Source organism: Miscanthus floridulus, chromosome 10 (genome assembly GCF_019320115.1).
Source record: "Miscanthus floridulus cultivar M001 chromosome 10, ASM1932011v1, whole genome shotgun sequence".
Taxonomy (NCBI): domain Eukaryota; kingdom Viridiplantae; phylum Streptophyta; class Magnoliopsida; order Poales; family Poaceae; genus Miscanthus; species Miscanthus floridulus.
This window is the reverse complement of record NC_089589.1, coordinates 73956185-73972269: the sequence shown is the minus strand read 5'-3', so window position 1 is coordinate 73972269 and position 16085 is coordinate 73956185. Positions and strand designations below refer to the sequence as shown.

The following is a 16085-nucleotide window of genomic DNA, read 5'->3' as shown; positions in this document are numbered from 1 at the left end:
GGCTAATAAGTAGGCTATTTTTTAGCCTAAGTTTTTAACTAATTGTTCGCCAATTACAAGTAATTTGGGCTAATTCATTTTGAGCCCTACTTCTACTAACCTACTTAGTTACTAGCTTGTGCATCTAAACATGCCCTTAGACCCGTTTTTAAATCCAAACAACCAATACTTAGTTTTTAATAATTAGCTCATTTGATTGAAGTCTAGCTAACAGTTTAGCTAATTATTAGCTAATATTCAACTAACAACTATTTTACTAGTTGAATCAGCTAATAGCAGCTACTCCATCCGTTCCAAATTATAAGCCGCATTAACTTTTCTGATACATTTATTTTGATATGCATCTAGATATAATATTGTGTCTAGATACATAGCAAAATAGATGAACAAAAAAAGTCAAAGCGACTTATAATTTGAAACGGAGGGATTAATAGTTGACTAGCTAATATTAGCTATGAGCTACTATTAGTTAGCTAAGTATTAACAGCTAATGGATTCGACTTAATCTTGTGAGGGGTTGAAATAGACTTCACAATGGCCCCGTTCGTTTCGCACTGTGATATTGAATACAGAAAAATGAGAGTTACAATAAATTCCTTAAAATTAACTAGACATCGTTTCTGTTTATGAAAAAAGTTGGAGTTTCCACATTATGGAAAAATGGAAAGTGTTATGCTCTAGGAACCTGCCTCCTCTCACAGTGGGAGCCTCCCCTGCTGTATTTTTCGCTCCAAAAAAAAATGGAGCCTGCCTCCCCTCCTTTTTTTTTGGTTGCATATAGTAATCTAAAACATGCTTGTCTGTTTTTCTCAACAGGATGGCTGAAGCAGCTCTCCTTGCTCTCTCAAAGATCGGTTTCTATTTAGCAGGAGAAGCTGCAACTTTTGTGGCGACCAAGTTTTCTAATTTGACAGAGCTACCGAACATAGTGCAGCGTGTGCGAAGGCAACTTTTGATGATGAATCTCTTCATACGGAAGACAGGTGCACTGTATCTCAGTGATGAACTCCTGAAGGGATGGATCTCAGAGGTACGAATGTTGGCCTACCGTGTTGAGGATGTAATGGATAACTTTTCATACCACTATCTTCGATACAAGAATGACCAATTCCTGAAAAGACTGAGCAAAGGAATAAACTATACTGCGATATTTAGTGGAATATCTGATGAGCTAATTCAGATTGAGAAGGAAATTGTACATGTTTCCATGCTGAAGGATCAATGGTTGAGACCAGTTCATGAGCTTCTTCCAACTCAAATCCACAACAGCGAACTACAATTCCCTCAGTACAGTGTGCCCCAATTTATGAAAGACGAAGATCTTGTGGGGATTGAGAAAAACAGCGAGCAGCTAACGAAATGGTTGAGGTCAGATACACAAGATCTTAAGGTGGTATCAGTTTGTGGTATGGGTGGAATAGGAAAGACCACCCTGATCGCAAATGTATACGAGAAGCAAAGGGATAACTTTAAGGTGCTTTTGTGGCTTACTATTTCACAGACATACAAGAGCGTGGAGGCATTGCTGAGGAAGTTACTTGAGATGACAAGAGCTGACAGTGACAGCATGGAAATGGGGAAGAGGAAATCAGAAGGCATTGACAGCATGGACATCCTCAAGGTTAAAACAGAGTTAAGGGCAGTGTTTGGAGCAAAGAAGTATTTAGTTGTATTAGATGACATATGGAACCCCCAAGTGTATGAATCAATGCGAGATGTGTTTGAAGATTCTAAAAATGGAAGTTGCATTGTTATCACAACAAGGAAAGAGGATGTGGCTGCTCTTGCTTCCAAGCATTATCAGCTCAAGCTTAGTCCATTAGGTCTGAAGGATGCTCTTTCCCTACTCTGCACTAAAGCTTTTCCTTACAATGACTCCGAGTCTGAGGACCCATCAAAGGTAATGGAGTTAGCTACTGATACTTCAGAACTCCTGGAGCTAGCTAATGATATTGCAAAGAAAAGTGTGGTCCTGCCAGTTGCCAAGTGCCCATTAGAGATGCAGGTGCTAGCTGTTAATATTGCAAAGAAATGTGGGGGCTTGCCTTTGGCAATTGTATCTATAGGAAGCTTACTTTCTACAAGGAAGCTAATTCTGCCAGTTTGGAAGCAGATATATGATCAACTTCCCTCTGAACTAGAGAAGTATGCACAGGTTCGTGGAATTCTAAGCCTGAGCTACTATGACTTGCCAGGAGAGCTTAGAAATTGCTTTCTGTACTGCAGCATGTTCCCTGAAGATTATCCCTTGCCAAGGGAAAAGCTTGTGCGACTATGGATTGCAGAAGGGTTTGTAGTAAAGAAAGGGAACAGTACACTAGAGGAAGTTGCAGAGGGCTGTCTCATGGAACTGATCCATCGAAACATGTTGCAAGTTGTTGATAATGATGAACTTGGTGGGGTGAGTACATTCAGAATGCATGATATCTTGAGAGAGTTAGCCCTTACAATCTCTAAAGTAGAGATGTTTGGTATTGTTAATGATTTTGGTGCAGTAATTCAAATGGATAGAGATGTACGTCGCTTGTCTGCATTTAGATGGAGGAAGATGAAAAACGATGCATCCAAGATGAAATTTCCACGCCTGCGGACGCTAATGGCAAGTGAAACCATTGTGATGTCTATACCTTCAATATTATCTGAATCCAAATACCTTACTGTCCTTGAATTGCAAGACTCAGAAGTCACCACATTACCTGCATCAATTGGTCATCTGTTTAATCTACGTTACATTGGTCTGAGAAATACAGGAATAAGCGTACTGCCAGAATCTATAGAGAATCTCATCAATCTTCAGACTCTTGATGTCAAGTCAACCAATATTAGAAATCTGCCACATGGGATTGTGAAGCTCACTAAGCTTAGGCACATTCTTGCTGACAGATATGCTGATGTGAAGCAGTCAGAGTTCCGGTACTTTGTTGGAGTGGAGGCACCTATAGGGCTTTCAAATCTGGAAGAACTTCAAACTCTTGAGACTGTGCAATCAAGTATTTACTTGGCCGAGCAGCTTGAGAATATGATGCAGCTAAGGAGCGTGTGGATTGAAAACATAACTACTGCCCATTGTAGCAAGATTTGTAAGGTTTTGTCAATGATGCCGCTTCTTGATAGCTTGCTTCTCTCTGCTAGTAATGTGAATGAGCCACTTTCTTTTGAGGATCTCAAACCAACTTCCACAAAGCTCCACAGGTTGATTGTCAGAGGTTGTTGGGCTGGCAGAACACTGAAGTGCCCAATGTTTGAGCACCATGGGGGAAATCTTAAGTATCTAGCTCTTAGCGGTTGTCACCTTGGGGGAGAAGATCCATTGGTGTTCCTCGCATCACATGCCCCACACCTGTCCTATCTAAGACTCAACAACATAAACAGTAAACACGAATTAGTTGTTCCTGCTGACTCCTTCACTCACCTTAAGACACTTGTTTTGATGGGTTTGCATGATGTGAGTTTTCTGGACATTGGACATGGTTCACTTCCAGTCATTGAGGGTATATACATTACATCGCTACCAAAGCTAGCTACAGTCCCTCAAGGAATTGAAAACTGTCACTGTCTTAAGAAGCTTTGGTTGCTTGGTCTCCACGTGGATTTCAAAGCTCAATGGAACAATAAGGGCATGAAACAAAAGATGCAGCATGTTCCAGAGATCCGCATCTAGGGGGATTATCACTATTTCTTCAGCAGTAATCTTGTAAGTTGCATCTGCTCATGTGTGTTTCATCCTTTTCAAATTCCATGTTTTCTTCAGTTACTGACATTGTCTAGCATCACATTCATCTTTTCAGCTGAATCATAGGCAGATGTTGTTCACGATAATTACTGCCAAAACATGGCTCTCCGCCTTTGCCTTAAGTAGTTACCTGTGTCAGTCTGCCTTGTTCCAGTTATTTCTCACATTAGCTCCATCAAAAGACTGCCAATCTTTTTATGTGGAACTGCATCTAAAGTGAAGTCCTTATTGTAGTATAAGTGAACCACCCATATTTTTCTTATCAGCTTATATTTTTGGGTTGAAATTGGAAGCTGTATGCAACTCAAATACTCAAAAGCCCTTGTATCTCATCCCTGCTAAATTTTGATGTATATGTATGACACCGTAATGTTATTCTGTATTGAACTTTTGCTATGCTGGAGCACCAGTACGGTTGCAAAGGCTCCGATGGCAATTTACAATATTGCATTATTAGTATTGTTACTAGTTGTTTGTTTCAAAGAGATACTCCCTTCATCTCTAAATGTTTGATATTTTAATTTTTTCGTGAGTCAAGTATGTCCAACTTTGGTCAATGTCATTGAATCCACTCGTGGCAAACTTTTAGGTAATTAGGTTAGTAGCAGGAAAGACTACTTTTCTCTTGTCTTAATCTTGATCCTACGCTACAAGCGCCCCTAGAGCCTTAGGAGTGACCTTACTCATCGTTCCACGTATACAGTTGATGGGTATTCAATATGCGTACCCACATCCACATCATCAAATGACTAGGATATGGATTTAGAAATGAGTAGAATATGGGTATACTTACGAGTACCCAAAGATTATCAATTGGCACTCTAATCCAAGCACCCCTATCCTATTAGTTTGATCATCATTACATTTTAGGTTTGGGCGTTTGGCAAATTAGCATGGATGATATTAAAGCATCTCTAAGAGTTTGGTATAGTTTACGCTAAATTAATAGATCTAGCAAGTTAATAGAATAAATAGCAACCTTAATTTTTGTCCTTCTTCAACGATCTCTTATAGGAGTTTCTAAACGATTTTGCATTGGGAACCCTAAACTATTTCTAACCAACAAAACATTTTCTAGTAGTTTCTTTGTCATCTGGAATCCTTTATTTTCTTAATTTACTCATGTGTCCAATTTACCCCGGTCTCTCGAGAAAAACGCTAGACGGGGAGCGGTGCGAGTTGGAGAGGATATTTGTCAACCTTTTATTTTAAGAAGCTCTTTTACCAAACTATTGGCGAGCACTTTTTTCCCTTTATGCAAAAATATCAAAATAAGAAGCTGCTTTGCAAAACTCCGGGAGATGCTCTAAGGAAGGATGAGGAATGGATATAATGATTTTGGTTTGGGTGTGGACAAGCATTGATGTGTGCCCACCCTAACGACAGGTATAGTTCAATGATGTTTGCAACTAAAAAAGTGAACTCATGCAAACCTTGTTTCTCTTCCCTCTTTTCCATTGTAGTAAGTTGTTGGCATGTTTTATGGGGCCCTAACATAGGAGGGGTTTAACAAGGATAGGCTAGGCTTTTTGATGTTATAAGGTGAGTGGAGAGTTGGTCGAGGATCGGAGAATCTTAGGTTTCAATAGGGAAAGGCTCGTAATGGTAGGAGGTATATAACTAGTTTTCAAAATGAGGATTTTGAGAAGAAAATTGTTCAAATAAGACTTTGAAAGAAAGGTTTTCTAAAAGAAAACGTTTCAAAAGAAAGTGGATTTTAAATGGTGTTTCAAAATGAGGATTTCAAAAGAAAGTGGATTTTAAACGCTCTCAAAACATGAGTAGAACAAGGTAAGGAGAAGTTCCAAATAAGAACGAACATTGTAAAGAAATTTTAAAATATGAATAAACAATGAGAAAGAGATTTTAAATGGTGTTTAAACAGAATAAAGCACCGTTTAGACGAACAGCGTCAACAACTTAGCTCTTGCTCTTGAAACGCGGTGTAGTCGTGTAGACTCGTGCACTCACTACTAACCTCCTCATAAGTCACAACTGCTCCCACATTCCTTCGAAAATTGTCACATCCTACACTGCTCTGCTCACATGGTCTAGAGTCAACTCCCTCCTAGTCTCCGTTCCAGATCCCATCGGGCTGGATTATATACAATCTTATTAAAACCGCAGCAGCTCCCCCTTCATCCTGCCAGCAATCTCATCCCGTACGTCTGGTTCTTCGATCTCGATCTCCCCAACCTGGATCCCTCAAGTTCTCTGCTCCAGGTCAGTGCTTCTAACAAGCCGCTTACTTTCGTTTGGTTTCAGAACTTTCCAGCTTGTGCAAAAATCTGTGTTGTGTTATGCTCGTATACATACTATGTTCATCAACAATGCCATATTTTTGCTGGAATTGAAGTTGCTATAATAAATCTTGTTTGATTTGCTCGGATCTGCAGCTGCATCAAATCGTCAGGAATGGCCAGCAAGTCGAGTCTTCTGAACACCTTGCCGACTAACCCACCAGCGCAGTTTCTGAAAGAGATCACGGATGGGTTCTCTGATGCTCGAAAGCTTGGTGAAGGTGCATTTAGAACTGTTTATGAGGTGCCATACCACTATGCTCAACAACAATGTTCTCCAGTTTTAGAATATTGTCCAATAAGCGCACACCGATCAGTGTCTGATAAGAGGTCAAAGTAACAGGGCATTCTGCAAGATGGGGAGAAGATTGCCGTGAAGAAGCTTTCAGATAATGCGCCGGTGGCACCTGAGAAGCAGTTCACGATTGGGGTTGGGAATCTTATGGCCATGCAGCATCCGAATATAGTGAGGTTACTCGGCTACTGCCATGAACCGCAGAAGAAAGTGATCGAGAACAGTCGAAGATACATCATTGTAGACGTGGTTGAGAGCATGCTCTACTATGAATATGTGCCTAACGGAAACCTTGACAAGTATATTTTCGGTATGCATAAGAACGCGCTATCTAACATGCATATATTTGTTTTGTCATTAACTTTCTGAGATGTATGTAAATACATGACCCATGTTTTCATTCTTCAGATGCATCTTTTAGACCTGATTGGAAGACATGCTTCGAGATAATCAAGGGCATCTGCCAGGGCTTACGTTACCTGCATAAGGAAATGGATAGGCCAATTGTTCATTTGGATCTTCAGCCTAGCAACATATTGTTGGATGAAAACATGGTGCCGAAAATCACGGATTTCGGCCTGTCGAGACTCTTCGGTGAAGAGCAAACCTGAATAAACACAATAAATGTTGTGGGGAAAAAGTAAGCCCAATAAATATCATTATTCTTTATTCTAAATGTTAAATCAAATCAAATTGCATTGTCCTATGATCCTTGTTGTTCGTTTGACATTCACACTTCTCAGAGGGTATATGGCTCCAGAATATCTATATAGGGGTGAAATTTCAACCCAGTCCGATATATATAGCTTAGGTGTGGTAATCATGGAGATCACAACAGGTGAGAAGAATTTTTCAAGCAAACAAGACATGTCAGCAAGGGACTTTGTAGATAAGGCAAGACTAAGACTGGAAAACATTTCTTTACATGCTTAATGTTGTCACTTAAGCTCACACCTCTTAACTCTGTAGGTGCGTGAAACCTGGACAGAAGAGCACATTGCATCCAAGCACTCAGCACTACTAGATGCAGGCAGCCTCCAGGAAGTAAGAACATGCATGGAAATTGGGCTAAAATGCGTGGATGTTGATCAGAACAAGAGACCTTCTATAGTTGAAATTGTTGACAAGCTCGACGGAAGGCATGGTCACTGAATGGTGAACTAGTGCATACTATGCAAGTGAAAAGTCTGTTGCAGACCCATGGCGATTTGCTCTAGATGGAATCATGGACAGAATAATTCAGAATAATTGTATCAGTTACCAATTATGTTCTTTTGAATAGCGTGTTCCTTGTGTCATGTCACTTTTTTGGGAGCTCCTTCTTGATTTGAGTTATTGTATTTTTTTGTGTCACAAATCTGCATGCATAACCTGTTAAAAATTGTTTGTGCATAATTGTTATTTGTTTTTTCTCATGTTCTGTGAACAACATTTTTTTGACCAAACAATATGGGAGGGCCCTACTGAATTTTATTAATTTTCATAGAAAGAAAATATGTACAGAATACACAAGGACTTTGTAATGATTATGTGCTCATGTACATGATTTAGGGGACTTAGATGACAACCAAATCATTAAAACTAACATGTGTGTTAAGTTGTGTTAGACAAGTCCAAAAAATCCTAGGGGTCCAAAGAAACAAATGTCATGAAGATTGGTGAAGCAACATCCAAGATGACTTGGACAAACGATCCAAATCAGCTAGGAAAGTGAAGAGGCCAGACAAAAATCCCAGGTGTCCGGCAGTCTGCTGTGTTGGGAAAACTGTTTATTTGAATAGGCCAGACATTCCGGTGAGAAGGCATGTGAGTGCCGGAGAAGCACCCGATAGAAGGTCAGACAGTCCGGCGAGCAAAAAACGGTGAGCACTGGACCAGCTGCATCAGCTAATTTGCAACACCTAGTTCAACAGTTGTAACTGAATGGGTCGTTGGTGAGATTCAGTAGGAACCCGACCTTCCGTCTAATTACATTTCTGGCAGAATTTGTCTAACCACTAGGGTGTGGATAGGTATATATATGGGTTTCCACTCGCTTGTCTGATATTGTTAGAGTTCCCAAGCTAGAGCAAATGATTCTATATACTCCATTCATCCTCTCAAGTGCATATATTGATCACATCCAAGATATATAATAGGACAGTGTTCATCTTTGTGAGGGTTAGGCATTAGAGCTTTAAAGCTTGAGTGATTGGATATATGTGCTCTTGTAATCTTAGTGAGCCGGAGCACTTAGAGTACCAAATGCATAGTTTTGTATGTGTGAATTTAATGTATGTTTGGTACTGTTAAAAAGTTGTCATTATCCACAAAATTATACTGCCGTAAATAATTTATGGAAAAAATTTGTATTGCCAAAAACTATTCACGGTTCAAAAAAAGTTGTACTGTCAAAAAATATTCAATGTAAGAAAATGGTACTATCAAAAAAATGTGCAATAAAATATCACTATTGACAAGATGATGATGGTATGGTGTTACATATGAAACATGGGCAAAATAGTCTTTTTCCCCATTGACGGTTTAGTGGCCACATCTAACCACAGTGCTATATAGGTAATAAAAAACGAACCTAAGTTATATTGAGGAAATTTTATCTTTGGTGCTAAATAAGTAACCGCGTCATATTCTGAGTCTAAATAGTAAATTTTCTTCAAGATATTAATATTTATAAGACCAAATTATATTTGAGATAGCTTGATTCAGGACAATCCTAAAACGTCACCACGTTACATTTTATCGGATCGATGCAGTACTTCTTGTCCTGCTTTTTCAAGCGCGTGACCACGTGGGAACCACATTGGACAGGGCATTTAGCATTAGCTTGGTCAAGTCAACTTGTCTTTGTTAACGCCGTTGGTTCTAGCCTGCTGTCTGCTTCTTTATATATTCTTTGCAGCAATAATGGAGGCATCCTCATCCGCCTGTAATCTGTATGCTCTTCTCCAGGATCCTTCCTGCACGCTGCAGCTAGGACTAGGATCCTCAAGTATTCTTCTCCAGGTCAGTCCTTCTAACAAGATGTTTATTCCTGAAGTTTTCACTTGCTCATGCCTGTGCCTATTCAGTGTTACCCCTGCTGAGTTAAGCTGTCTTTGACCTTGGAATGTCTTAGAAACGATCTTGTTCTTGCTTTATGTATGTGGTTAAGCAGACTTTCTTGCTTGTTTGGATACAGTAGAAGAAGCCTCGATTTGTAGCAGTTCAGATCCGTAGCCCCTTGCCTCCTTCAAGGTCATCAGAAATGGCGAACCTGCAGAGCCAGCCGAGTCTTGCGAGTACATTACCAACAAACCTACCGGTGACCTTCATGAAGGAAATTACCAAGGATTTCTCTGTTGACCGAGAACTTGGTCGATCTGTTTTCGGAATTGTTTATCAGGTGCGTGTGGACACTAACAATTACACATCAGATTCTTACATACAAAACCGTTTCACTGACAGAGGTTAAAGTTAAACAGGGTGTTCTTCCAGAAGGGGGGCGCATGATTGCTGTGAAGAGGCTTGCTGAAAACGCACCAGTGCCGGCTGGCATAACATTTGAAACTGAGGTTACAAATCTTATGGCACTTAAACACGAAAATATTGTAGAGCTGGTTCACTACTGCCATGAGTCGCAGAAGAAAGTCGTTCAGCATAATGGAAGATATGTGATTGTGGACGTCATCGAAAGCTGTCTTTGCTACAAATATCTACCAAAGTTGAGTCTCGACAAATATGTTTATGGTATGCAATGCACTATCCAACACACATCTCCTCTCTCTACTATTCATACATACTTGAAAGATAAAAACAAGTGTCAAAAGAGTTATTATGATTCTTGTTTCCGATATTTGTTTTGTTGCCACCAATGTAAGCAATTTAGACTTTTGGACAATACTATTTTGGGATACTTATAACTCACTATTAGTACTTTCTTTATTTCTTACTTATCTAGGAGATGCTACATCAATAAACTGGAACACACGGTTCAAGATAGTTAAGGGGATCTGCCAGGGTTTACATTTCCTTCATAAGGAATTAGTTGGTGGGCCTCTTATCCATATGAATCTTGTGCCTAACTCGATATGGTTGGATGATAATTGGGTGCCAAAGATTGCCGATTTTGGACTCTCGAGACTCTTTGGCAAAGAGCAGACCCGGATGTATACAGTCAATGTTAAGGGACATAAGTAAGCAAAAACAACTGTGAAATATATGATTATATATTCATTCTATTTACTACAAGTAAACGCCATTTGATTCTTTGATAAACTATTGCAGTGGGTACATAGCTCCGGAATATCTATACAGAGGTGAAATCTCCGCCATGTCTGACATATACAGTTTGGGCATGATTATTCTTGAGATTACGACCAGAGAGAGGAACTCTTCAGCTTCTGAAGACAGATCTGCAAGACAGTTTGTCGACAATGTAAGATAGCACTACTACTTGATGCCTTGAATTTTGAAACTTCTGTTTTTGGAATCTTTCCCTGCATTCAGCTAATACATTATCACTAAGGAATAAATCCAACTCTGTAGATACATCAAAATTGGAAGACAGATGAGCAAATAATGTACAAGTACCCATTACTGGATCGAAATGGCCTTCAGCAAGTAAAAGCATGCATTATAATTGGACTAAAGTGTGTGGAGGCTGATTGGAACAAGAGGCCTTCCATAGCGGATATTGTTGATAAACTCAATGGGAAACGTGTACCAATTTTTTACCAGGTGTGAACAATTGAGACATCATTACAGTTTCATTGTGTCGTGTTATGTAATACGAAAAAATAATTTCATGGATTATTACACTCTGAACATCATCAAATAAGGTGACTCAACGTCTGGATTTAGTTTCATTTTCTTCACCTGCAATGACACTCCTTTACAGTCCGAACTAGCTAGATTCTACAAAACCAAAAGACCAAACAAACTATCAGTGTGTGTATCATAATTAATTGATTGCCATTGATTTTTGAATACAATTTTAACTTATTAAATAGCCTAATATCGGTAGAACCTTAGAGTTTATGCTATCTCTGTTGTGCTAATTAACATGCTATACGAAATTTCAGGTCTCCCCTTCCCAGCATGCATGAGACCTTGTCTTTCCAAGGATAAGTCGATGTCCAAGATGAAGTGAAACCCGCTCTATGATATGTTGATGACATGGATTTTCTTCAGAACTAAGATCCTGTTTTTAAATTTTCTCTGGCTGGCAACAATGTGACACTGTATTATTAATATTGCAGTAGTTTGTCTCTATTGACCTCATTTTAATGTAGAATTTCCACCGGTCCCTGCCTGGCAACAACGTGACACTGTATTATTAATATTGCAGTAGTTTTGTCATTCCAAGAATAAATCTCTGTTCCTTGGCTATACGAGAGGTTTTGCTACTTTTTATGACAACATATCATAAACTTTCCACCAGTCCACCGGACCTAGTTACCTCCCCAGCCATTTGTCACCAAGGTAACAAATACCCAAGGTTTTAAATCCCCGACTAAGCTATTTAGCTGCTGTCCTTCTCAACAGCTAAGTGCATCTATAGCCGGAGATAGCTGCAGCTAAGATATTATTTAGCTGTTTTTGTAAAAATCAAAGAAAAAGGGACGGGTGGGAGGCCGGATATGGGATGTAGGCTAGGGTTGGATTGGGATGTATTAGGTGGGCCGCTGCCTGATTTTCTTGGCCCAATAAGATTTTAGCTGCCGCTAAAATTGACCCATGTAGCGGCTATCTCCAGCTATTAGCGTTTGCCATTTCTTAGCGCGAAAAGCTAAGTATCCTAGCTTTAATCTTGCTGAGCAGCTATCTCCGGCTATATCTGCAAAAACCTCGTATGGGCCTGGTAGTGGATTAATGTTTGATACTTTAATTTGCAGATCATGGGTGCCACTATAGGCACTAAGTCCTAATAGCAGAATTTATAAAATAATCAAAATCAAGAAGAATATATCAATATCAATACCCAACATCATGTTCACTTACAAATATTGTAAGTTTTTGTTAGTTATTTTGTTTAGCAGTAGTGTAAGAAGATTCATGGTGACAAATTAACACTATGGTCTTATATCATTGAAGAAGGACATCATTCTTCATCATGACATAAATCACCATCCTCAACACTCTTATTCTCAGCTGAACCATCCTATTGTTACTCGAAGCATCAACATAAGACATACTCACATTGCGTGAAGCCTAACACGAGTAACTGAGGGAAACAACCCACAATAGTGGGCTTCCGCGTGATCACCTCCCTTGGGACACCTAGCATGTTAGAGAGCTTCAACACGATGATGTCCTTATTCTTGTGGAGTAAAGCAAAGAGCACACTTTCCTATTTTTCGCCGATCGTTGTCCCAACCAGGGCTGTAATGGTGGAGTCTTCTAGGTCAACACCCACATTCTTCGTTTCCTCTATCGGCTTGAACATGGTTGCCCCATATCTCCTTGGATGGGGTTCATCCATCACTGGATGAGAGGCAATTTCCAACCGAAGCTCGTCTAGCTCGACAACAGCCATTCAAACCATGGCAAGCTTATAGCTCTCCATATCACAGTAGAAGGCCTACTAGAGATTCTCACAAACCATGATGATGACCCCCTTAGGGCCCAACATCTCTTTATCTTTAGGTAGGCATAGTTCGCGATGGTCATGAATCAATAGTACATAAATTGGGTTTTCCCTATGGTATTTTCACAATTAGTTCTATTAAAACCAGCAGTGATGATATATCACCGCCAATTCGTGGCTTGAACCGGCGGTGAAAATTGGGCTGGTTTATAACAACGCTTCAAGCGATGAACTAGCACCGAAAATTGACCTTAGTATGTAACTAGAAACCCTACCTACCCATCCACTCTCTCCCACACTCGGGCGCGACCCCTTTCTCTCCCTCAGCCCTACCCTTCCTAGCGAGGATGGTGTAGCAGTTGTAGGGTCTCACCTGCTCCTAGAGTGGCGGCAACCGCCCACCACCTCCCCTCTCTCGTTTGTGGACAGATCTATCATGGATTGGGCCAATGGTGGTGCTCCACAACCTCTCCTAGCAAGGATAGCGCGACAACAATGTAAGCTCACCCCCTCTCCTGGTGCAACGACAACAACCTGCCACCTCCCTTTCTCGTTCACTATCGAATCTGGTATGGACAAGTGTTGCAGCGGCCCTAACCATCCCTCTCCCAGTGTGGCGGCAGAGGCCCTCTCCAGTCTCTTCTTGTGAGGATGGCACAATAGGGCCAGGGGCTATCCCCCTCTCCTGGCACAATGTCGATGGCCCGCCACCACCCTCTCTCATTTGCGATTAGATTTGGCATGGACAGGGTGCTAGTGGCCCCGCCCCAATCTCTTCCGGCACGACAGCACCCCTTGTCATCCCCTCTCTTGGAGCAGCTCTCCTTCTCTTGGTGTGGCAGCAGGCCCCTCTCTTGAGAGCAAGGACAACATTGACGACACGCTGGCGATGATGACGACACTAGTGCGGGCGAGGCACATATTGTTTTTTCAAATATTTTATTCACCTTCGCCGGTGCAAACTGGTGGTGGTGAACACCATTTCATTGCCAACTTTCACCATTGTCAAGTAGAACCGGCGATGATAAATCTATTGTAGTAGTTGAACTTGGCATAGTAGGGTCATCGGAATATGGCGTACGACGCCCCCTCAAAGTCAACAACCTCAAAGAGATGAGCATCTCAGTCCATAATTTATCTAGTGTACGAAAAGTGGCGGGCACAGTTAGCTACCTGAGTACAAAGGTTGACTCCCTGGGGATGACCTCGTGGAAATGCGCACCGATGTGAGATCTTCATATTGTCTAATGTTTTGGTATAGACATTATGGAGCCTGCTCCCCATGTCCATGAGCACATTAGAGCTTCTCTTTCTTAAACCCACTATCTAATCCTCATTTGGAGAGTCATTCTAGTAAAAACCGCTCTCTATATTTGGAGATCTAGTTTAAGAGCTGTGGGGGTACACCAAAATCTCTATTCCTATCAATATTGAAGGATATAAAAAGACTCTTGGAGATGCTCTTAGTCAGGCAGCATGTATTACGAATGATGGGGGTTCATCACGAGTGTACCTCTCCATGGTGAGGTATGTTCATGGAAAGTGTCCATTATCTTTAATCCATAAACAATTGAATTTGATTTGAATTCTTTAAAATTTAGTGCCACACCTAGTTTTAACGACAAAACCCAATACATTTTACATATATATTATGATCAGTTCATTCATACATATGGTGATGATATCAGTGATACATTGTGATACTTATTATAAATGACATGAGGTCTTCCATCTTCCATAGGTAGTTGACCAAGGTACACTCCAATGTAGCCTCGACACCAAAATTCCATCTTCTAGTCCAAACAACTAGGTGGAGTAGTAAAGGGGAAAAATAAGAAGGGTGAGTACATTGACACGTACTCCATAAGTGTAGAAAAGTAGGGGTGAAAGTGGCATGGATAATTCTCTGTTCTGATCTAATCCAAATCCGAATTTGAGGTTATGGAAAAGAACATTTGATATCTGCACACGTAGATATGGATAGTAAAAATCCAACTAGATGTGAGGTAGGATATGGAATAAAGAAAAATCTAACGGATATGGATTATCTGCAAATTCTATACGGATTATCTAATGTTTAGAATGTGATATCTGATAATTTCTCTTCCTATACTAAAACCTAGAGGAATTCAGGATTTTTTTAAAAAAAAAAGCTTGTTAGTTGAGAACTCTTATATATTTTGTGATGTGGTTGTTTGATGTTCTAAATTTTGAATTGATATCTTGCTGGCTGTTATTACATATTTGCTAATAACTTATCATTCGTGAGTGAGGATACCTTATTCAAGGCCTATTTGGGATATAGGAATATAATTTTGCAGGATTTCCACATGAATTTTATAGGAATCAGTTCGAAAAAAGCTCGAACAAGTGATTGAGAGTAATTTTAGGATGATTGTTAGCCTCAAACTCTATGTAAGCCGTTGGGCACTCTAAGATTTGGTTAAACAATGAATTAGTCTATTTCCTATTCATCCTCTCCAACAAAATAGGGAGCAGACGGGAAAACCTCGCCCCGACTGTACCAATGGCTACGACCTGTGCAGCCAGGGCGAGCTCCTGTCACCATTGCCATTACCCCTGCAATGGTGACGTAACACCTTGGTATCCAACCGATCGTCTTCCCCTGCTGCCTCTGATCCCGTCCAGGCACCACCACCAGCCTCTGCTTCTTCCAAGCCATCACCCACCACTATCACCATGCCTGGTTCCAATGATGATGATGGGGCATGGATTCCGACAGTGATGGGGGCTTCTGACCTAGCGGTTATTATCAGATCTGGCGTAGTGGTACTTATCATCCTTGATGTCTTAAGCTTTTTCCTTGTCTTCAAGGGTCTTCATGACTGCTCTTTGATATTCATTTGAGGTGTTAATTCCTCGATCTTGATCCTAGCATAGCTCATGTCATCTTTGCATCTTTAGGACTAGTGTAAGTTGTAGACTATCAAACATAGTTATTAGTTTTATAGGGTATATTGTCATTCAACTACCAAAATCACTAAGGTCTTGCCACGCTCATGTTTCTTAGAGATTTGACATACTTCAAGGCTTAATCAGATCAGGTAAGTTTTGTATTATTTAAGAGATGGAAGATCAATAATGGTACTCTACAGCGCATGCACTATCTTTCCATATCTTAAACTCACTTAGCTTTTCTATATCGTGTGTGCACTTTGTTGACACCAAAAT

At 40.3% G+C, this 16085-nt stretch overlaps 2 protein-coding genes and 1 pseudogene across 6 annotated transcripts; all 3 read left to right on the top strand.

Moving 5' to 3' along the window:
* The first annotated feature begins 817 nt into the window (after positions 1-817).
* LOC136484890 (disease resistance protein RPM1-like) lies at positions 818-4131 on the top strand. Its single transcript, XM_066481859.1, has 2 exons — positions 818-3694; positions 3789-4131. The coding sequence occupies exon 1, from the start codon at positions 818-820 to the stop codon at positions 3659-3661; it is 2844 nt and encodes a 947-aa protein (XP_066337956.1). The 3' UTR covers positions 3662-3694; positions 3789-4131.
* A 1649-nt stretch (positions 4132-5780) lies between these two features.
* On the top strand, positions 5781-7755 carry LOC136484889 (cysteine-rich receptor-like protein kinase 25; annotated as a pseudogene).
* A 1435-nt stretch (positions 7756-9190) lies between these two features.
* On the top strand, positions 9191-11695 carry LOC136486751 (cysteine-rich receptor-like protein kinase 40). 5 transcript variants are annotated; one of them, XM_066483734.1, is made up of 7 exons: positions 9191-9331; positions 9507-9710; positions 9790-10054; positions 10266-10500; positions 10592-10742; positions 10853-11044; positions 11389-11695. In XM_066483734.1, exons 2-7 carry the CDS (start codon positions 9573-9575, stop codon positions 11410-11412), a joined length of 1005 nt encoding a protein of 334 aa, XP_066339831.1. In that variant the 5' UTR covers positions 9191-9331; positions 9507-9572; the 3' UTR covers positions 11413-11695. The 5 variants fall into 5 exon arrangements, 4 of the variants coding, with proteins under 4 accessions (XP_066339831.1, XP_066339832.1, XP_066339829.1 ...); XR_010766938.1 differs by having other exon boundaries at positions 9216-9331; positions 9510-9710; positions 10853-11145; XM_066483732.1 differs by having other exon boundaries at positions 9216-9331; positions 9510-9710.
* Positions 11696-16085: the final 4390 nt, after the last annotated feature.

Excerpts from the sequence above, each read along its gene's own strand:
- LOC136484890 (XM_066481859.1), top strand. The coding sequence starts at position 818 with ATGGCTGAAGCAGCTCTCCTTGCTCTCTCAAAGATCGGTTTCTATTTA.
- LOC136486751 (XM_066483732.1), top strand. The coding sequence starts at position 9,233 with ATGGAGGCATCCTCATCCGCCTGTAATCTGTATGCTCTTCTCCAGGAT. Across the intron at positions 10,055-10,265 it reads TCTCGACAAATATGTTTATG|GAGATGCTACATCAATAAAC; the intron begins GTATGCAATGCA and ends TTACTTATCTAG. Across the intron at positions 10,501-10,591 it reads GTCAATGTTAAGGGACATAA|TGGGTACATAGCTCCGGAAT; the intron begins GTAAGCAAAAAC and ends AAACTATTGCAG.